The 23,819-nt window shown below is 44.3% G+C and overlaps 1 protein-coding gene across 1 annotated transcript in view; it reads right to left on the bottom strand.

Annotated features, from left to right (window-relative positions):
- LOC126175625 (sialin-like) overlaps positions 1-23,337 on the bottom strand; it is a 122,613-nt gene extending 99,276 nt beyond the window's left edge. Inside the window, exon 1 of the mRNA XM_049922509.1 lies at positions 23,264-23,337. Within this exon, the coding sequence (XP_049778466.1) occupies positions 23,264-23,303 (40 nt within the window). The 5' untranslated portion in view covers positions 23,304-23,337. The remainder of the gene's footprint in view (positions 1-23,263) is intronic.
- Positions 23,338-23,819: the final 482 nt, after the last annotated feature.

Raw genomic sequence — 23,819 nt, 5'->3', positions numbered from 1 at the left:
CTCAAACAATTTCACTAAATACATGAAATCCATATAACCTTTAAACAAGACAAGAAAATAAAAAATTAAATACAAAGGTAAAGACTTCTTTCAAGATAAATACATTAATTTGAAGCAACAAAACTGAGGCAAATTTCCACAAACCCAAACGAAAAGAGAAGATATCATGTAACTAAAATATATATGTATTTAAGAATCATCCAATAAATAGATGAAAGCCCTATAAAACAATTCTAGCACACTGTACTAAAAAAATTTAAATAAAACAGTCTGCACCATATTCAACATTAAACCCAGAAACCATTTCAGAATACTCTTCAGGAAAATCTATATAAGTATGACTGTTTTCAGCACAAAAAACAGAAAAACAGGTTAATCCTAAAGGAAAAAACATCAAACTGGAAATAAAGTTGTTAAAACATTAAATTAAATATATTAGAGGTACTATTTAAAATAATTAAAGATAGTAAAATTAAAGCTAATCTAACATCATATGAAATAGTTCAAGCAACAGAATATAAAGAATCTAATAAAAATAGTTTGTATTTCATGACCAGCAAGCAGTTATTACTAATCTAATGAAACAGAGAAAAAAGTGTAACAAAAACGATATAAAAGTTAAATAACGAAAAATTGACCAGACAGCTAAAGAAATTATCAAATTAAAAAAAAATAAAGTAAATAATTTGTTAATATATAAATACATCAGTCCTTGCACAATAATTAAATTTCATCACTAAATGGTTCAACAAAACTCACATTATTAACCCTCTCACAAATCTGAATTACCTAAAACCATTTGTTCTAATAGAGTTAAAAAAGTCTGAACTAACATAAGCGCAAATAATGAAAAGAAAAAAATTAAAATACCTATAAGTAAACCATTAAATATCAAAATCATTTGTAGAAAAATTTTATATAAATGAATTCTAAGTTCACCACATTACTGCCTCAGAGCAGTAGCTACTTAATTTTAATCAACAATATGAAAATATTGTACCCATATGGTTCTTTTGTACTAATGTTGATAAATATAACTGATAGAAACTGACCTAGACTGCAGTGGCCTAACCTCAGGTTATGTAAGTATAAAAGTCAAACAGCTCTAATTATTGTGCACCTGCACCCAAAATTCAACTCAATCCTACACCAAGACTGCAAACTGCTTTTTTGATATGAGCTGCATGAAATGGAGGTCCATGAGAAATCAGTGTTGGGGCAGGTGAATGGAAGACGTAAAAGTATACAGAAATCAAGCCTGGTAGTGTCGTCATCAGAGTGTAGAACTAACTCAATAGCAGAAAGCTACTCTTTTCGGTGGTATGGGCCAAGGTATAAATCAATAAATATTCTCAGTTTACTACAATGGATCAAATCTGTCAGCAGTATCAGTTCACGAACTTCTTGTTGATCGCTGTTCTAGTGCCTAGGGATTCTAACAGCATCATACAGTATTCGCATTCTTTTATGCAACTTGCATTTAATAATGTGACTCATTCAAAATGAACTGTTGAATTTACGCACCAAACAGCACTTGCAACAAAGGTTGATAATTTGTAATGCTATTATAATGCAGGAATGAATTTTCACTCTGCAGCGGAGTGTGCGCTGATATTCTTATTACAATGCTGTTGTAAGATGTGCTCCAGTCTGCAGATTAAATTTTCAGAAGCCTTCTCATAGAAGATCAAATGGTTCAAATGGCTCTGAGCACTATGGGACTTATTATCTGTGGTCATCAGTCCTCTAGAATGTAGAACTACTTAAACCTAACCAACCTAAGGACAGCACACACATCCATGCCCGAGGCAGGATTCGAATCTGCGACCGTAGCAGTCACGCGGTTCCGGACTGAGCTCCTAGAACTGCTCGGCCACCGCGGCCGGAAAAGGTTAAAAAGCAGAAGGTAAATCACTGATTTTCAAATACAATTGGAAAGGATTGTCTTCAACACTTTCAACTCATTATGAATAAGAGTCCTTGACAGTAGTTTGGGAAGTTTCATTAAACTGCCACAAATCTTGCGCTATTTTTTAGGTCCTCTTTTTTTTTTTACTGTATACAGGGTAAGCTAACTAAGTTAGCCCATCCTCACATACATCGTCAAAGATCGAATATAAGGAGGAGTGATTTTCTCTATTTCGTAGCAGACAAATAGGAAAATTCGGCCCTGCTCTACGAGATGTAAACAAGCACATAATTCACGTACGATTTGTGTGTTTACCGTTGCACTTGAAGCCCGTTAGTCTGTGTTGTACATGATATTCGTTTATGGTGGATGTCACCAAACTTTTAGAGCAGCAGCCCAGACGATTCGTCTCTGCAAACAGTACAGAATAATTAAAGAACCTTGAAGTGTGAGGAAAAAAATACACCAATGTAAAAGTATAGCAGCTGAGAGGAATACAACTATTATTTTAGCAATGGTCGAATACAGTCGCTATTACTATATGTGTACGAGCAGTCAGAGAATGGTTCCCCAAGTACTACAATAAACGCATTTAATCCTTTCCTTAGTTTGCTCCACCAACTGCTTTATGACAATGGCTTTCAGAATCAGTTATAACTGTCCACATTTGTTCTACCAAAACAATGGCTGCACACAATGGATAAACAATGTCCTTGATCTGTCACCGAGTAGTGTGGGCTTTTTGAGAATAACATCATTGATCCCATTTTATTGATAGAACTTTAAATATCCACGGATATAAGCAGTTCCCAACAAATAAGCTGCAGTGTTTATTGGAATACGTCCCACTAGACATTCCCATTCTGCATGTATATAACACTAGATCTTCTTACAGATATTTGGAGATCAACTAGATCGGTCGTTTGGGGAACATAAAATGTCTTTCTCGTCACGACTTTTGTACGTGGAGGTCTACAACAAAACATCGACGACCGCTGTAAAAACGAAACACGGTGTAATATGGTAGTGTTTCTGTGATAAGTCGAGAGGAAACTCAACTTGTAGAACTGTCATCCTAGAACCACTTTATATCACGTATAAATGCTCAGGATCAACATTTTCAGCACTTCATGTGCAATCATCATATTAAACACACGAACCTCAAACTGAGTTATTTTTCTCACACTCCGTCGGCCGTTGTGGCGAGCGGTTCTAGGCGCTTCAGTCCAAAACCGCGCTGCTGCTACGGTCGCAGGTTCGAATCCTGCCTCGGGCATGGATGTGTGTGATGTCCTTAGGTTAGTTAGGTTTAAGTTGTTCTAAGTCTAGGGTACTGATGACCTCAGATGTTAAGTCCCATAGTGCTTAGAGCCATTTGAAGTAAGTGCCAATTTTTCTTTTGGCGGTTTGTCTGAACCTGTAGCATAGTCCATCTTCCCTTCCTGTTCTTCTTTTTGGGCTTACTGTAATCTTGATTCGATAGCTGGTAGTGATGAAGCAGTCTGTGTCAGCTGAGGTGGCTATTCAGCAGCTACTTGAGCGAGTGTAGGAATTAGAGATAGGGCTTGCTCAGTCTAAAGAAGCGAGCGAGGGACGGTTTCCTATTAATGCAGTAATTCTTGACACTAACGCTGCATCTTTGGTCACCCCTTTCTCGGGAAAAGCTGGGGAGGATGTTATGATTTTTTTTTAGAACCTTAGCACGGCCGCTAAATTGGGAAATTGGCGTGCAGAAACACTTTTGCATGTGGCTAAGTTGAAAGTAACTGGGGATGCCAGAGCGCACGTTACATGCCATGAAGAATTAAGGGATGCTCGAACATTTGAAGTATTCAAAAAAGGGTTGCTGGAAAGATATCGGAGGAAAAATACGTCTACATATTTTCGGGAACAATTGAATAGAATGTATCAAAAGAATGGGGAATCAATAGAAGCTTTTGTAGATCGAATTCGAAAAATTAATGTTAATACCTATGAGCTAACGGATTCCGATAGGGTTAATGAAGCCATTCTGCAGGAAGCTGAGCAGAGGGCACTACACGCATTTTTGCGGGGAATACAACCCGAAACCTCCCGCGAGATTAGGATGGAATTCACTAAGACTCTCAATGAGGCAGTCGGAATCGTTGTGGCGTTAGAGGAAGTTGAAGCAGTAACAAAGACGTGGGACAGGAAAGCAGTATTTAATGCAGAAATAAAATGTTTCAGATGGTTGGATGGGACACATTAGACGCGATTGCAAGGAAGTGCAGTGCAGGAAATGCAGACGTTGGGGTCTTCGGGAGCGTAATTTCAATGGGTCCTGGCAGAAATATGATAGGAAACCGGAAGGTGGGCCTCACCCCCCTTAGTCAAACGGGGCAGGGGGTGGTGTGTCCACTGTGCAACACCCCCGGTAAGGATTAATGCTAGTGCAGAATCAGTGGCAGACTTTTTTCTGACAGGCTTGGTGAAAGGCAGACCGTGCAAATTTTTATTGGACACCGGGTCTCAGGTATCCATGGCGAATAGAAACGTACTCGGTCAAGTAGAATTAAAACCACCACTCTGGGCGTTAAGTGGCGTGGGTGGGGGACAGGTGAAGTCACTCGGATCAGCGGTGTTAAACTTCCGAGTGGAAATGAAGAACTTCCAAGTGAAGGTAGAAGTTCTTCCAGTTGTTGGCAGCAGCTATGATGTCATACTCGGATTGGATTTCCTGGTTGCGCATCACGCAAAACTTAACCTGGAACAGCATCCAGTAGAACTGGACGGAATACAATTTCGCCTAGGTTCTGCGGCCGAAAAACCATTACCGTTGCAAGGAACCGCCCAGATGTCGGGTGGGCCACCTAAACTGCATACAAGGTCCCTTAGGGTAAACTCGCAAGATACTATACCGAAGGGTACAGGGAAAATAATCTGGGCAGATGTTGGAGCTAGCGTGCCGGTAAATTCGTAGTGTGTCGTTGAACCTTTGTCTGAGAATGAGCCGCTGGATAAAATGAAGTGTTTTACGCGCCGTAGCATGTCCTACGTGCGGTAGATAGAAGGAAAAAAGGTTGTGGCTGTCAGTGTTGATAATTTTGGCCTTTAAGAGGTGCAGTTAGCACGGGGTACCGTAATAGCGGATCTGGAGATAATAGGTGAAGATGAAGTAGATAAGGATTTCGCAGCAGATTACACAATACCGGGAGAGTCAGTCAGCTGGTCCGCACTAAGGGGTAAAGTAGCACATTTAGAAGGGCAAGACAGAGAAGTCATGGAGAACCTTTTAACGTAATATAAAGAGTTATTTAATTCTCATGGTCCACTGCCCGCCACACCGTTAGTTCAGCATTACATCCCCACTGGGAATGAAGCACCGGTGTATAAACGTCCATATCGTGTTCCAAAAAGTTTGCAGCCTGTCATGGAAGAATTTATTAATCAACAGCTTAGGGATGGGATAATAGAAACCAGTAGTAGTCCCTGGTCCGCGCCTGTCGTAATAGTGGGTAAAAAATCACCTGATGGGGGCAAGGCATATCGTTTTTGTTGTGATTATCGTTTCCTGAATCAAAAAACTGTATCGGATGCATACCCAATGCCTAATATCACTGAAACTCTGGATAATTTGGGTCAGTGTTGGTACTTCACGATTTTGGATCTCCGAAGCGTGTACCACCAGTTGGAGGTCGCCCTGGAAGACCGACCGAAGACAGCTTTTTCAACACCTACAGGTCATTTTCAGTATCGGCGAATGCCTTTAGGACTCAAAAATGCTCCAGCAACCTTCCAACGGTTACTAGATAGCGTGTTACGAGGGCTGAAACCTAATGAGTGTATGGTATATTTGGACGACATAATTGTTTTCTCAAAGGACGCGCAAGAACATGTGCGCCGTTTGCGCGAAGTTTTCGATCGTCTGAAAACAGCGCGGTTAACTCTTCATATGGAAAAATGTCATTTTTTGTTACAAGAAGTCCGTTATTTAGGTCATATTATAGGACAGGAAGGTGTCCGCATGGATCCAAAACTTGTAGAGGCGGTAATGAATTTTCGGACACCTACAAAAGTAAAAGAGTTGCAATCCTAATTAGGTCTCGCCACTTTTTACAGGAGGTATATTCCAAAATTTGCGGAAATTGCAAGACCCCTCACACAGTTGTTGAAGAAGGGAGCCAAATTTCACTGGTCATCAGAATGCGAAGAGGCTTTTCAAAAGTTAAAAAATTTGTTAACGTCTAGTACGGGTTGGCTTTTCCAGATTTTAGTAAACAGTTTATATTGTCTTGTGACTCTAGCAATTTTGCTTTGGGTACTGTATCATCTCAGGGAATAGATGGGCATGAACACCCGGTAGCATATGCTTCCAGGCGGCTAAGCAATGCAGAAACAAATTACTCAACAACCGAGAAGGAGTTATTGGCATTAATTTTCGGAATAACCTATTTCCGGTGTTATTTGTATGGACGATGTTTCAAGGTGATTACTGACCATGCAGCACTTAAGTGGTTGTTAGGGCTTAAAGACCCAACGAGTAGATTAACTAAGTAGGCTTTGCATCTTAGTGAGTATCATTTTGAAGTGATTCATCGACCAGGTAAGTCACACGGAAACGCAGATGGTGTGAGTCGTAAAGTATGCGCCGTGGAATGCATAGGAATAAATGAGAACGAATGGGTGGAGGCACAAACAGCCGACACAGATTGTCAACGATTTTCCTCGCAGCGACAGTTCGTCGTGGAAGACGGGATAGTGTACCGTAAAACTAGGAACTGTCCACGCATAGTCGTACCAGAAAAACTGTGAAGCGAAATTTTAAGGCAAGCACATAATTCAATGTTTTCTGCTCATTCTGGTCGAAGAGCAACGGAAAGGAGGGCAGCACAGAGTTAACGCGTAGGCAAGGTGTCGATCAGTATGTAAAGAATTGCATTCCATGTGCCCAACGGGCGGAATTCAGTCATCAGAAAATTGTGTTGCAACGACTACCGGAAGCGAATAGACCTCTCCAATCACTGGGCGTAGACGTCTTGGGACCGTTTGTGCAAACACCAGTGGGTAATCGCTATGTTTTAACAATAATAGATCATTTTTCGCGCTATGTGTCTATGACAGCTATTCCGGAGCAGTGAGCCGAAACAGTGGTACATCAATGGATATTGAAATTAAAAACACCTGAAACTATAATTACAGATCAAGGGTCAAACTTTATGTCCGATTTGATGAAACAGTTATGCAAGTTGTTGCATGTAAAGAAATTGAGAACGAGCGCTTTACACCTGAAGGCTAAAGGTTGGACCGAGAAAGCTCATCGTACAATAGCTAAGATGTTAAGTTATTATGTAAATTCTCAGTACAACATTTGGGATACCCCATTGGCGTTTGTAACTGTGGCATATAAGTCAAAATTGCATGAAAGTACAGGATTGTCTCCGTGTGAAGTACAGTTCGGTTGGAAGATGCCATCTCTATTTGAATTGCTCAAGACCCCACCAGGAACCGATATTTCGGCTGTTAAGGATTTATCCACAAAGTTGAAAACAATCTGGTGGCAGGTGAAAAAACTGAACACTAAAGCGTTAGAGAGACAGGACAAAGTTCACAATAGGAAGGCGGCTTTACCCAAATATCATGTAGGACAATGGGTGATGATGACTAATCCGTATGTGCCAAAAGGCAAAACGAAAAAATTTGTATCCCGTTACCAAGGTCCTTTCCAGGTGATCGAGATGACATTGCTGGTGAATGTAAAATTACATCTTCCAACTCGCCCTACTGTTGTGCATGTGAGCCGAATTAGGCCATTCAAGGGGAATTTTGAGGAACTTCCTTCATTGTCTGCAGTAACTTCTAGTGGAGAGAAAGATGAATCTAAGAAAAAGAATAGGAAAGGAGTAGATAAACAAGAGAACCAAGTTAATTGTGGAAGCGATCAGACACGCTATTATGCTCTTAGGTGATGCGTAAAAAGGAAGAGCTAGTGTGGGTTGTTTTTCTTTTGTTTCTCAGGAGGCGTGACGTTCTGGTAAGAACAGCAGTTCCAGCGTCATGGGTTGTGCTGAAGAGGGAAGAGGGAAGGTGTGCACTATCTCTCAGCATAGTTATTCTGTTTTGCTGATGCAACTTAGCTAAAGCCTTGAAGGTACGTCCTATATCAAGTGGTGTTTTGTTCTTGCGACAACGGGACATACTTATGTCTGTACATCAATGGACCTTAAGGGTGGACTATAATATTTGGGCGGTTGAAGACGAAAACAAATTCGAGGATACATTTAATGAACTTCATTCCATGGTGGCTAATCAGTCAAGGTTTAATGACACACAGGGGGAATATCAGCTACTACGATCAGCTTTTGCACGCTTACAAGCTCAGTTGCGGCAAACTGCAGGGTTAATCCCGTGCGTCCTTAGGAAAAGAGGATAGTTAGACGCAGGTGGCCATATCCTAAAAACTGTTTTTGGGACCGCTGACGCGGAAGATATTAAAAGTATTAATGAAACGCTACAGCAGGTACAGGACAATGTGAATAGCAACCAGGGAATGCTAGATCTTCACACAACCCAATTAGAGAGTTTGGAGAAAGATGTAGTTAATAATACGCGCCAATTGCGAGCTTTTGCTGCGACCTTGATGTTCAAACATTAAGGCCACAGCCGACACAACCAATCACGACTTGGGTATAATCAAGTACCGGTTGGATAACATCGATTCACAGCTGATAATCGCTAAGCTGCTCCGTTTTCTTGCTGATAGTATTACGGAAGCATGCATAGAAGCCACAGAACTACAGGAGGCTTTGTTGCACGCAATGCGCGGTTACCTAACCCCGGTACTGTTACCTTCAGAACAACTTTGGGAAGGATTACAGAAAGTTAAATCGGAATTATGCGCATCCCTGGAGCTACTGATGACATTAACAGACGAACCCTTATCCCTGTACTATAAAATGGCCACTGTTACCAGTACGCGGACAGGTACCCTGCTGAGAATTCATATCATAATACCATTAACATGTAAGGATTGTAAATTTGAAGGTTACGCCTTGCATGCATATCCAGTGAAGTGGGAAATTTTGCAGAAATACGGGAAATACCGTTAATGGCACGTAACAGACAAGTTCATGTATTCCTCACTGCACAAGACTTGCTGCGTTGTCAAACAGGTCCCGTTACCATCTGCCCCGTGAAATTGTTACAGATTGTTCCCAAATCTTGTGAGTATTCTCTATTCCGCTCTCAAGAACCAGTCGTGGAGTGCTCTAAGGAAATTATAGAAGGCACGGTGCAGTTCTTTCAGCAATTGCGTCCACATTGGGTATTTTCAGTAATGGAAAACACAGTCATTATTTGCGTTTGTTACGAGCAGGGTAAGCAAGGGAGTACGCAATGAATAGAATTGCAGGGGCAGGGACTGCTAATTAATGGCACACAGTGTGACATTTCAGAGCCAACTTTCCGTTTACCAGCCGTGATTACTGGAGCTACAATCATGAACATAACACGCACATTGATCTACGTACCCAAACAACCGGTGCAATTCGTCATGAAAGAAAATCTCACTCTTTTGAATAGCACATTAGACCCGAGTTTGCTCGCCTCTTTGGACCGGATGCTAGCAGCTCAGGATGGACGTATAACTATGGAACATCTTTTTCAACGAGTGCATGAGTACTATAATGAGCATAAGCAACGCTTACCAGTTATTGGATCATCAACCACCGCCAATGTATTTTTATCTTTGTCGTAGGATCGGCTCAAGAGCAAGGTAGCCCAAATCCTGCCCCTTCCAACCTTTAACCTAAGGGTCCAGACAAAATCACTGAACAGTTGTGAGGCACTGAAGCAGAACACTGAATAATGTTTATGGGCAAAGATTAGACTGAGGTAGAAGTGAATGAAAGTGTAAATAGTGAATCAATCGCATTTTGTGGTGTTTGCGAAGTGAACTGTACTTGTTTTGACTTTGTGGTTGAATTTGGGGACGAATTCTTTTCGTACCCGGGAGGAATTGTAGAGGACAAGGGGTTATTTTTAGCAAATACAGTGCGAAATTGTGATTTAGTGTGTTTCAGTGCGCGATGAGCCAGCCTCACGGCAAACGGCGGACGAAGGCTGGCCAGCGCGTTATGCAGGTGACACAGTTTTGCAACGAGCATCGGTATGTGTGTATGTGCGCGGCAGCCATCAGAACGCAGCTTTAGCAGAATTATGCAGGCGCCGGCCGCGTGTGGCGCGGTTGCGTTAGCCAACTCATCGAGAACCTTCTAATAAACACGCCGCCGCGTAACCGGCGGATTCAGCAGCGGTCTGCACTATTTAAGGGCGTCGGAGGTGGGCGTCGGCATTCGGTTCGACCGATTGGGCGTTCAGTCGCTGTCTCGTCGTCGTCATCAGTGACACTGTCCCTGAGGACCGGTCGGCGGTGGAGGGCGTTGCCCGCTGCTGCACCAGTGACTCCCGGCGTCGTCACGAGCCGCCGCGGCCGCGTCTGCAGGAGGCGCGCTGGGCCGGGCCTCGTACTGCTAACCTCCTACCGCCTACTCAGCCACTGACCGAGCCCGGCGTCGCGTTCCCCGGACTGTGTGCATCAGCACGTCTCCACCACGACACAAGCGGTGGGGCTGAGCTACCGGAAAATGTATTGGGAGAACTAACAATAAAGAGGAAGATTGCCAAAAACAGCCACCTTCTTCTACCCAGCCACACCCTACAATTCCGACCACGTCACCTGCTCCGGTCCTCCTATTATAGATGTGCAGACTACCTTTCACCAGGTAACTACTGCGTTCGAGACTACAGCCAGCTAGTCTTGTGGACTTACACTTGTGAGCTGCCAACCCCTGTTCTGCTGATGTGAAGACTGGATGCATTGTATCACCAGATCACTATGGCCCAAGCTGATGGTACCTGGTGCACTATCACATTGTTGAATGAGATTTTCACACTGCAGCGGAGTGTGCGCTGATATGAAACTTCCTGTCAGATTAAAACTGTGTGCCCGACTGAGACTCGAACTCGGGACCTTTGCCTTTCGCGGGCAAGTGCTCTACCAACTGAGCTACCGAAGCACGACTCACGCCCGGTACTCACAGCTTTACTTCTTCCAGTACCTCGTCTCCTACCTTCCAAACTTTACAGAAGCTCTCCTGCGAACCTAGCAGAACTAGCAACCTGAAAGAAACGATATTGCGGAGACATGGCTTAGCCACAGCCTGGGGGATGTTTCCAGAATGAGATTTTCACTCTGCAGCGGAGTGTGCGCTGATATGAAACTTCCTGGCAGATTAAAACTGTGTGCCCGACCGAGACTCGAACTCGGGACCTTTGCCTTTCGCGGGCAAGTGCTCTACCAACTGAGCTACCGAAGCACGACTCACGCCCGGTACTCACAGCTTTACTTCTTCCAGTACCTCGTCTCCTACCTTCCAAACTTTACAGAAGCTCTCCTGCGAACCTAGCAGAACTAGCACTCCTGAAAGAAAGGATACTGCGGAGACATGGCTTAGCCATAGCCTGGGGGATGTTTCCAGAATGAGATTTTCACTCTGCAGCGAAGTGTGCGCTGATATGAAACTTCCTCGCAGATTAAAACTGTGTGCCCGACCGAGACTCGAACTCGGGACCTTTGCCTTTCGCGGGCAAGTGCTCTACCAACTGAGCTACCGAAGCACGACTCACGCCCGGTACTCAAAGCTTTACTTCTGCCAGTACCTCGTCTCCTACCTTCCAAACTTTACAGAAGCTCTCCTGCGAACCTAGCAGAACTAGCACTCCTGAAAGAAAGGATATTGCGGAGACATGGCTTAGCCACAGCCTGGGGGATGTTTCCAGAATGAGATTTTCACTCTGCAGCGGAGCACTTGCCCGGAAAGGCAAAGGTCCCGAGTTCGAGTCTCGGTCGTGCACACAGTTTTAATCTGCGAGGAAGTTTCATATCAGCGCACACTCCGCTGCAGAGTGAAAATCTCATTCTGGAAACATCCCCCAGGCTGTGGCTAAGCCATGTCTCCGTAATATCCTTTCTTTCAGGAGTGCTAGTTCTGCATGGTTCGCAGGAGAGCTTCTGTAAAGTTTGGAAGGTAGGAGACGAGGTACTGGCAGAAGTAAGCTGTGAGTACCGGGCGTGAGTCGTGCTTCGGTAGCTCAGTTGGTAGAGCACTTGCCCGCGAAAGGCAAAGGTCCCGAGTTCGAGTCTCGGTCGGGCACACAGTTTTAATCTGCCAGGAAGTATCACATTGTTGCTGTACCGGTAGCTGCTGCTGGCCCCCATCTGTGAGCTAATGGTGTCCATGGCCTTCCTCTGTTGGAGAGCCCATGATGTAATTCTGCACCATCATCGCCGTCCCATGCAGAAACGCAGGAAGCTTACTAGGGCACTCCCTTCGACGTCCAGAAGTGTGCTCGAGTAAAAAGTGCTGTCCCACTGTCGAGAAACGCTGCTGGATGAGTAACGTCTGCTGCCAGCCGGCCCACCTATTCTATAAGACGCCGCTCTTGCTGCTGTGACCTTGCTGACAGCCTCAAGAGACTGTTGAGCTGAATGAATCACCGTTTTATACTCCTGCATGCTACGTTCGCTGCTCTCCTCGCTGCTATCACAACAGAGAATAGATTCCATTTATAAACCACAGCTGCTAAACATATAATTAGCTAATGCTGTCTCATTAGCATACAGTGTGCCTCACAGTCCCTCACCACGGTGCTCCACGCTTCATTATCCTGCATCCATAACGGTCACAGCCAACCGAACCTTAAACCTATTGGTGACAGAATTTGCTGTCACCTCAGGACTGTGGTGGCAATGGAACCACGCCTGCAGCGTCAGCCATCGACACTGTCTGTACTTCAAGACAGGGATAGTGGTGTGTGATACGTGAGCATTGTTCTTTTGGCCTTTCTGGTTCTGTTTATTTTTGTGTTGCCATGTCGAGTCGTAGGGGCATCAGTAGCATTCTCAAGAGTGTCATTTGTTTAACTGTATGAGTCTGCAGACTTGTCATAGTTTAGAGCTTATTGCAGGGCGACATATTTAACGTCAGTGAGGTGTAAATTTTGTAATGTCTCAGGCCATGAGATACTATGCCAATTATATCTGACATTTGTTCATTTATATCAGGACTATTGTGATTCACGTTGGGGCATGACCCGGAGTAAGTGTTATAATTGTAGTTTTTTCCCATTACTTCTGTTATTGTAATGCCAGTTGTAGAATACGCAAAATACCAGACATACGTGCAGCCACTGCATGTGGGTCTGTTGCTGCTTCATCAGAACAAATGACTAAGTTATTAGCAGTAAATACTCAGCAGAAGGCGTACAATGAGGAATTACAGGGTGTTTCAAAAATGACCGGTATATTTGAAACGGCAATAAAAACTAAACGAGTAGCGATAGAAATACACCGTTTGTTGCAATATGCTTGGGACAACAGTACATTTTCAGGCGGACAAACTTTCGAAATTACAGTAGTTACAATTTTCAACAACAGATGGCGCTGCAAGTGATGTGAAAGATATAGAAGACAACGCAGTCTGTGGGTGCGCCATTCTGTACGTCGTCTTTCTGCTGTAAGCGTGTGCTGTTCACAACGTGCAAGTGTGCTGTAGACAACATGGTTTATTCCTTAGAACAGAGGATTTTTCTGGTGTTGGAATTCCACCGCCTAGAGCACAGTGTTGTTGCAACAAGACGAAGTTTTCAACGGAGGTTTAATGTAACCAAAGGACCGAAAAGCGATACAAAAAAGAATCTGTTTGACAAATTTCAACTGACTGGGAACGTGACGGATGAACATGCTGGAAAGGTAGGGCGACCGCGTACGGCAACCACAGAGGGCAACGCGCAGCTAGTGCAGCAGGTGATCCAACAGCGGCCTCGGGTTTCCGTTCGCCGTGTTGCAGCTGCGGTCCAAATGACGCCAACGTCCACGTATCGTCTCATGCGCCAGAGTTTACACCTCTATCCATACAAAATTCAAACGCGGCAACCCCTCAGCGCCGCTACCATTGCTGCACGAGAGACATTCGCTAACGGTATAGTGCACATGATTGATGACGGCGATATGCATGTGGGCAGCATTTGGTTTACTGACGAAGCTTATTTTTACCTGGACGGCTTCGTCAATAAACAGAACTGGCGCATATGGGGAACCGAAAAGCCCCATGTTGCAGTCCCATCGTCCCTGAATCCTCAAAAAGTACTGGTCTGGGCCGCCATTTCTTCCAAAGGAATCATTGGCCCATTTTTCAGATCCGAAACGATTACTGCATCACGCTATCTCGACATTCTTCGCGAATTTGTGGCGGTACAATCTGCCTTAGACGACACTGCGAACACCTCGTGGTTTATGCAAGATGGTGTCCGGCCACATCGCACGGCCGACGTCTTTAATTTCCTGAATGAATATTTCGATGATCGTGTGATTGCTTTGGGCTATCCGAAACATACAGGAGGCGGCGTGGATTGGCCTCCCTATTCGCCAGACATGAACCCCTGTGACTTCTTTCTGTGGGGACACTTGAAAGACCAGGTGTACCGCCAGAATCCAGAAACAATTGAACAGCTGAAGCAGTACATCTCATCTGCATGTGAAGCCATTCCGCCAGACACGTTGTCAAAGGTTTCGGGTAATTTCATTCAGAGACTACGCCATATTATTGCTACGCATGGTGGATATGTGGAAAATATCGTACTATAGAGTTTCCCAGACCGCAGCGCCATCTGTTGTTGAAAATTGTAACTACTGCAATTTCGAAAGTTTGTCTGCCTGAAAATGTACTGTTGTTCCAAGCATATTGCAACAAACGGTGTATTTCTATCGCTGCTCGTTTAGTTTTTATTGCCGTTTCAAATATACCGGTCATTTTTGAAACACCCTGTATGTAGTCAGGTAGAAGCGCTACAAGCTATTCAGCAGCAGATTTGGTAAGAATCAGGAGAAGTAAAATCAGTGTTGAGTGTACCCTGTCCTTCTGTGAATCTGTTAGCAGCCAGCTTGATAACGAATTTTCCAGAAAATCAGTGGAGGGTTGAATTGTACTCATTAATAATGTAATAGCTACCGCGAAATTGAGCAACTTGGCAGATGAAACATATTTACGTATGGATAAGTTATGGATAGTGGGCAAGGCTAAAACATACCTGATGTATCATTTACTAAGGCAGAAATGTTCCAGCAGCTAGCTAATGCCCTGCCCAGCGCTACTGGGAACAGAATAGCATGAGGTTCTTCAGGGAAAAAGTGAGTTATTTGGTGCAGAAGCACAGGAATCGGTGAAATCCTTCTCTGGTACAATCCGAAAGATCGATGCGCAAAGATATGAAATGATGCAGAGTGCAGAGGCTGATGCAGTCACCTTACATGAAGCTGACAATAGGGCTCCCGGTATCTTCTTACGGGGTATCTCGGCTGACATGTCACACGGAGTCAGAATGGAGAACTCATCTGATCTGGCCGCAGCTATTAGGATCACCACATAGGTAGTATAAATCAGTATTGCTACAAAAGGACGCAATGACCGTCGGGTCTTCGTGTCTGATGTGAACTCTTACAGATGTGGACGTAAGACCATCTGTAAAAGTAATGTCGCCAACAGGGGTGATACGAGCGGGATTGAGTCAGTTACAAGGCACGAGAATTTAGGAGTAAGAAGCGAGGAAAACAGCAACCGAAAAAGCCTCCGTTAAATACAAACGGGAAGGCATCGCCCGTCGTGAACCATGATGTTCCACAGAAGTATGCAGAGACGGAATGCTGCTTGTTGAGCTTAATACAGGTCAAGGAACATACTTTTAGTGGACACAGGTGGGCACGTCTCAGTCGTTAGTCTAGACCTCTTATTCAGCCTTGAGCAGCCGCTGGTGAAGTATCAGTGCAGCAGCAGTGCAGTAGCGAGTCGCATATTTAGCTTTCATATTTGTTTTGTAGTTTGATTCTTAATTTCTTTCCGAGTGTTTGTGCGCTTGCATATTTAATTACATAAAATCCTTGCTTATTCTCGTATTTGAGAGGAGTAATATTGCTCATTGATAGCCGTAGAGTATAAATTCGCTGAGTCGTTAGATATTAGCAGTAGGATGGATAGGGTGTGTGCGTGCTGTGTGCGGGCGCAGGAGTAACTGGCCGCGGTTCGCGAGCAGCTGAGCGTGCTGTTGGCCACGGTCAGCCGCCTTGAGGCTGCTGCCTCGAGGTGCAGCGACGGCGGAGGGTCTGGCGCGTCGCTTGAGACACCCCAGGTGTCGCTTGCTGCGTTCGCTGATTCAGACGCCGAGGCACCTTCTAATGTACCCGGCGCGTAGGGGCCGCCCTCACCTCAGGGTGAGTGGCGGACTGCAACGCGTTCGCGTCGCTCGAGGCGGAGGGCCAATGTGGAGGTTGCCCGGCTGGCCTCGCCCGTTCATCCTATCAGTGGGCAGGTGGCCGCTCCTTTAGCAGGGCCCGAGCAGGCACACGGGGGCAAAGGCTTGCTCGTTATTGGGAGCTCCAACTTTAGGCGAGTGACGGAGCCCGTTAGGGAAATAGCGTACAGGTCTGGAAAGAAATCCAACGTGTACTCGGTTTTTCTGCCGGGGGGCCTCATCCAAGATGTGGAGGCGGCCTTGCCTGCGACTATCGAGCGTACGGGGTGCAGTCGTCTGCAAGTAGTTGCTCACGTCAGCACCAATGATGCCTGTCGCTTGGGTTCTGAGGCAATCCTCAGTTCGTACAGGCGGTTGGCGGATTTGGTGAAGACCGCTGGCCTTGCACGCATTGTGCAAACAGAGCTCTCTATTTGCAGCATCGTTACCACAGTGGATCGGGGTCATTTGGTTTGGAGCCAAGTGGAGGGTCTCAACCAGAGGCTTCGTCGACTCTGTGACGGTCTTGGCTGCAGATTTCTAGACTTGCGCTGTTGGGTGGGGAATTGTAGGACGCCCCTAGATAGGTCAGGGGTGAACTACACAAAGGGAGCGGCTACTCTGGTAGCAGCGTACTTGTGGCGTGCACATGGGTTTTTTTAGGCTAGGCAGTAGTGCGAGGTGTCCTAACGAACACTCACCAGTCGACGTGCAGGCAGGGAAATCAGGACGCGCTCAGTGTAAAGACACTTCAGCTATCAAGATATTAGCAGGAAATTTTCAGAGTGTTCGGAATAAAGTTCCTGAATTTACTGCCCTCCAGGAATCGTGTGGCGCGCAAATTATTCTCGGGACTGAGACCTGGCTGAACCCTGAGATAGGAAGTTCTGAAATATTTAGTGAGGGTTGGAACGTGTATCGGAAAGACAGATTAGACACCGTAGGAGGTGGTGTCTTCATTGCAGTTGACAAAAATATTGTGTCTACTGAGGTGGAAGTAGGGTGTGATTGTGAAGTTATCTGTTCACGTTTAACAGGGCTAGGGGAAATAAAGTTAATTGTGGGGTGTTATTACCGGCCACCAGGTTCCACCGTGGCAGTTCTAGAATCATTCCAAGGGAGTCTACATTCTGTATCGTAGAAGTACCCGGATCATGCTATATTAGTCGGAGGCTACTTCAGCCCACCTAGTATAGACCGGGATGTCTATAGATTCATTGCAGGTGGTACAGACAAGCCGTCGTGTGAATTTCTTTTGAACACATTATCCGAAAACTGTCTTGAGCAGCTAAATCGACAGCCAACGCGTAATGGAAATATTTTACATCTCGTAGCCACGAACAGACCAAACCTCATCGACGGTGTCAGTGTTGAGACAGGGATTAGTGATCATGATGTTGTCATTACGACTATGGTTCAAAAGTTAAAAAGTCGGTCAAGAAGGCTAGGAGAGTATTCTTACTAGAAAGAGCAGATAAACAGTTGTTAGCATCCCACTTAGTAAATGAATCGACTTCATTTACTTCCAGTACGATGGACGTGGCAGAATTATGGACAAATTTTAAACACATTGTAAATCACCCATTGGACAAGTATGTGCCGAAAAAGTGAGTTACGAACGGAAAAGACCCACCGTGCTTTAACAGCGCAATTCGGAGAATTCTCAGGAAGCAAAGGTAGTTGCACTCGCGGTACAAGAAAGATCGGGAGAATGAGGACAGGCAAAAGTTAGTAGATATTCGTGCTGCTGTAAAAAGAGCGATGCGCGAAGCATTCAACCACTACCACCGTCATACCTTAGTAAAAGATCTTGCTGAAAACCGAAGGAAATTCTGGTCTTACGTAAAATCGGTAGGCGGGTCGCAGGCTTCCATCCAGTCACTCACTGATCAGTCTGGCCTGGCAACGGAAGACAGGAAAACGAAAGCTGAAATTTTAAATTTAGCATTTGAGAAATCTTTCACGCAGGAGGATCGTACAAACATACCGCCGTTTGAGTCTCGTACGGATTCCCGTATGGAGGACATAGTGATAGACATCCATGGGGTTGTCAAGCAGCTGAATGGGTTGAAAATAAATAAATTGCCAGGTCCTGATGGGATTCAAATTCGGTTTTACAGAGAGTACTCTACTACATTGGCTCCTTACTTAGCTTGCATTTATCGCGAATCTCTTGCCCAACGTAAAGTCCCGAGCGACTGGAAAAAAGCGCAGGTGACGCCTGTATATAAGAAGGGTAGAAGGACGGATCCTCAAAATTACAGACCAATATCCTTAACATCGGTTTGTTGCAGGATTCACGAACATATTATCAGTTCGAATATAATGAATTTCCTTGAGACAGCACGGCTTTAGAAAGCATCGCTCCTGCGAAACGCAATTCGCCCTTTTTTCACATATCTTGCGAACCATGGATGAAGGGTATCAGACGGATGCCATAGTCCTTGACTTCCGGAAAGCGTTTGACTCGGTGCCCCACTGCAGACTCCTAACTAAGGTACGAGCATATGAGATTAGTTCCCAAGTATGTGAGTGGCCCGAAGACTTCTTAAGTAATAGAACCCAGTACGTTGTCCTCGATGGTGAGTGTTCATCGGAGGTGAGGGTATCATCTGGAGTGCCCCAGGGAAGTGTGGTAGGTCCGCTGTTGTTTTCTATCTACATAAATGATCTTTTGGATATGGAGGATAGCAATGTGCGGCTGTTTGCTGATGATGCTGTGGTGTACGGGAAGGTGTCGTCGTTGTGTGACTGTAGGAGGATACAAGATGACTTGGACAGGATTTGTGATTGGTGTAAAGAATGGCAGCTAACTCTAAATATAGATAAATGTAAATTAATGCAGATGAATAGGAAAAAGAATCCTGTTATGTTTGAATACTCCATTGGTAGTGTAGCGCTTGACACAGTCACGTCGATTAAATATTTGGGCGTAACATTGCAGAGCGATATGAAGTGGGACAAGCATTTAATGTCAGTTGTGGGGAAGGCGGATAGTCGTCTTCGATTCATTGGTAGAATTTTGGGAAGATGCTGTTCATCTGTAAAGGAGACCGCTTATAAAACACTAATACGACCTATTCTTGAGTACTGCTCGAGCGTTTGGAATCCCTATCAGGTCAGATTGAGGGAGGACATAGAAGAAATTCAGAGGCGGGCTGCTAGATTTTTTACTGGTAGGTTTGATCATCACGCGAGTGTTATGGAAATGCTTCAGGAACTCGGGTGGGAGTCTGTAGAGGAAAGGAGGCGTTCTTTTCGTGAATCGCTACTGAGGAAATTTAGGGAACCAGCATTTGAGGCTGACTGCAGTACAGTTTTACTGCCGCCAACTTACATTTCGTGGAAAGACCACAAAGATAAGAGAGATTAGGGCTCGTACAGAGGCATATAGCCAGTCATTTTTCCCTCGTTCTGTTTGGGAGTGGAACAAGAAGAGAAGATGCTAGTTGTGGTACGAGGTACCCTCCACCACGCACTGTATGGTGGATTGCGGAGTATGTATGTAGATGTAGATGTAGATCTCAACGTTACGGGTTAGGTGGCGTAGGTGACAATAACTGAAATCATTAGGAACAATACTGCTCGACTTTAGCACTGGGTCTAAAGAGCTTTCGTGAGCACATGTAAGTGTTCTCAAATATTGGTGAAAGTTATTCTGCAATTCTCGGACTGAACTTCCATGGTAAACATCGCGCTAAAATCGATCTTTTGCGGTATATAATTGAGCTAGGTGGAACTTTTTTCCGTAGGGAAGAACAGCCACAGGCGAGGCAATGACGCAAGTTGCACTGATTGTGAAGGTGTTGCTAACTGAACTACGAACACGTATACTAAGAACTGGTTCCCGTAACAATGCACCACCCAATACAGGAAAGTTAGTTTTGATTTCTGTAGGTACCGATTTACCACAAAAGGCATTGTGTGTTGTAGAGCCACTTTTGAGTAATGAGGAATTGGATGAAATGTATAGCTTTGAGCGCAACAGCACGGCGTGTATTACCGATATAAAAGCGATGAGTTTGTACTTCCTATTAGCCTGGATAATTGTGGCGTGGGCGAGGTCAGTCTACCAAAGCAGTTAATAATTGCCACTTTAGATGTTCTGTATGAAGAATGTATTGATAGGTTATGAAATGAGCAGAGTCACCAACAGACCGTTAGTGCATCTGCGTTGTTTAAAAATGTGAATCATTTGCAAGGGGGTGATCGACAAGCGATGGCACTACTGGCAATAATACTCCAGTCTACAGTAACCCATACCATACATACCATACCACGTGCCGACCCATCTGCAATTATTAATGGAGGAATTTATTAATCAGCAACTGACAAAAGTTGTAACAGAACGTAGTGTTAGCCCAAGGAGGGCAAGTGTCGTCATTGAACCGTAAAAATCACCAGATAGTATCAAGGAATACATATTCTTCTGCGATTAACGATACCGGAACGTAACTGACATATATCCCATCTAAAACATTACTGAGGCGTTGGATAATTTAGGCCAATCCAGGTGTTTTGAGCTATGGATCTAAGATACCGGTATGTCGCTGACAGCAATACTGTTCGTTGATAACAGCCAGCTGTGTTTTCTGGAAAAATAGTACCTAATACTGATTATATGTACACTTTATGGTGCACCTGAAGAAGGTATTACCAGTGTCGAAATCGATCATGCATTACAGATATTTTAAACCCATCATTGTAGCCAGAGCCCGTTCTATTTACAATTGTGAATTGACAACTTTGGATACATTCTCAGCTGTGAGAAAGATAGCTCGTTTTTAGCACTTCAGGAGAGTTTTGCGTTCACACTGAACACTATAAAAATGATCTGTCACACTTTCTCGTATACAGTACCAAAAGTGAAACACCATGTTGAAATTACTGACACCAAAGAAACTTGTACAGGAGTACGACAACGGGAATAATGGGTGAAAAGACTAAAAAGAGATGAATCTGATACGAATTCGGTGTCAAATGCATCGCCTCTCACAGAAAAACTACGCAAGTTAGCGCCCAAGGCAGACCTGCAGATTTCTAAGGAAAAGACCCACTATGTGTGTAATCATCGTCTATACCGCAAAAAAATTTAATTACAAGTGGAATATGAAACAATTTCACAGGCACCCTCCGCCAAAAGTTTTGCAACGTCATGCTGCTAATAAGCGGACCGTAAGCCAACACAGGAAGAACTGCCATATTACAAAATAAATTAATGAATAAAAAAAAAGTATCACACATGTCAAAATAGTGACTCTAAAAGCCAGTTGATTTGCTTAACATCTGTATGCATAATAAATATATATTGTATTTGTGGACACCATAACGTTGCAGAAAAAAGAAAGAGGGGGGGGCAATTATTAGTAAAACATAAAATATCTGGTTCCACACACAAAAAATGAATTTGAATGGAGAGGAGAATACATCTACATCTATACATATTCCGCAAGCCACCTTACGGTGCTCGGCGCAGGGGGGGAGGGGGGGGGGGGAGGGAGGGTACCCTGTACCGCTACCAGTCATTTCCTTTCCTGCTTCACCCTCACACAGAGCGAAAAGGAAAATGACTATCTGTATGCCTCCGTATGAGCCTTCATTCATCGTATTCTCGACGTCCTTGCGCGAAGTGTACGTTGACGGCAGTAAAAGTCATTCTGCAGTCAGCTTCAGAAGCTGGTTCTTAAATTTTCTTAATGGCGTTCCTCAAAACAACGTCGCCTTCCCTCCAGGGATTTCCATTTGAATTTCCGAAGCGTCTCCGTAAAGCTTAAGTCTTATTCGAATCTATCGGTAACAAATCTAGCAGCCAGCGTCTGAATTGCTTCGATGTCTTCCTCTAATCAGAGCTGGTTCGGATCTCCAACACTCAAGCAGTACTCCAGAATAGGTCGCACTAATGTCCTACATTTCCTAAAATTCCCCCAATAAACCGAAGTCGACTAATCACTCTCTCTACTACAATCCCGCATGCTCGTTCCATTTCATATTTTTTCGCAACGTTACGCCCAGATATTTAAAGGAAGTGATTGTGTCACGCAGCGCATTACTAATGTATTCTAACATTACATGTCTGGTTTTGCTACTCATTTGCATTAATTTACATTTTTCTGCATTGAGGTTTAGTTGTCATTCATCACATCGAGTAGAATTTTTTCTAAGTCATCTTACATCTTCCTACAGTCACTGATACGATACGCGAGTTGGGGTGGCAGTCACTGAAACAAAGGCGGTTTTCTTTGCGGCGAGATCTATTTACGATATTTCAATCACCAACTTTCTCTTCCGAACGCGAAAATATTTTGTTGACACCCACCTACGTAGGGAGAAATGATCATCATAATAAAGTAAGAGAAATGAGAGCTCGAACGAAAAGATATTTGTGTTCCTTTTTCCCACGCGCCATTCGAGAGTGGAATGGTAGAGTAATAGTATGAAAATGGTTCGATGAACCCTCTGCCAGGCACTTAAGTGAGAATTGCAGAGTAACCATGTAGATGTACATGTAGATGAACGATAATATCTTCCAATATGCCACACCATCATCAGCAGACAGCCGCAGATCGCTTTCCACCCTGCCCGCCATATCATTTTTGTATGATTCTACACCCTAACAAACAAGTGTCACACTGTTGAGAGACCTTCAGCACTCTGTGGACGTATTTACAGAATGGGCATCAACAGACTCATCATAGCCTTGCGACATTATCAGTCGAAACAAGGTCTGAGTAACTTGTTAGAAAACTGAAGGAAGCCTTACAAGAAATGAATACCACGAAAGACATGAGAAATCTTGTAGCTTTTGATACACTGGTAAAAGTGCACAGATTCACGGCGAAACTTAAAAAGAAAGCTACCACTACATGATCAGAAGAACGTGAGAAAACGACGGTACTTCCATGAGAAACGTCTGAACTGATGAGAGGGCATAAACATTGAGTCAGGCTGATTAACGAACTAAAAAGCACTGATTAAACGGACAAAACAAACAAAGGAACAAAGAAGGAAGCAAAAATTTGCGATCTGAACATAATGTAAACAACGGCTCACCTTCGCTATCCCGCGGCGGCTTCGTTACATCTGTGGACATTCTGGTGCTGAAATAAACCACTTGCCTGCTGAAGAGTTCTTGCGCGAATGGCCTGCCCCTGACTGCACGGCGCTTGCGCCTTTTCCGCGTCTCTCCTTCTATTCGTTTTGTCGACTGCAACACGTGTTTAGGAGAGGAGCGAAGGGGAAGCGCAAGAGGTATGTTTCCATATCGTGTTTTGTGTTTCAGCAGCAGCTGAGGCGCTGGAGTTATTACCCGGTACCTCTATCGCTGCCAGGAATCGTGTAACTGTCACTTTGCGTTCTTTTGCACCTGACACTTCATTCTTGGTTATGGCGAAGAAACTCGTGTTCTTTTGTTGGCGAAACAAGGCACGGCGAAACAAGATGCCACTGGTGGTTTGCGTGTCGTAAGAAAGGAGCGTACATCTGCATCCACAAGCCTCTACTTGCGGGTTTCAGTTTTCATCTCGACGGAAAGAAAATTTATCAGCAAGATGATGTCGGGTTACACGTATAAATAGTAATACACGTCCAAATCAAGCGTGATGCAGAG

Source organism: Schistocerca cancellata, chromosome 3 (genome assembly GCF_023864275.1).
Source record: "Schistocerca cancellata isolate TAMUIC-IGC-003103 chromosome 3, iqSchCanc2.1, whole genome shotgun sequence".
NCBI lineage: Eukaryota > Metazoa > Arthropoda > Insecta > Orthoptera > Acrididae > Schistocerca > Schistocerca cancellata.
This window is presented reverse-complemented; position numbering and strand designations above follow the sequence as displayed.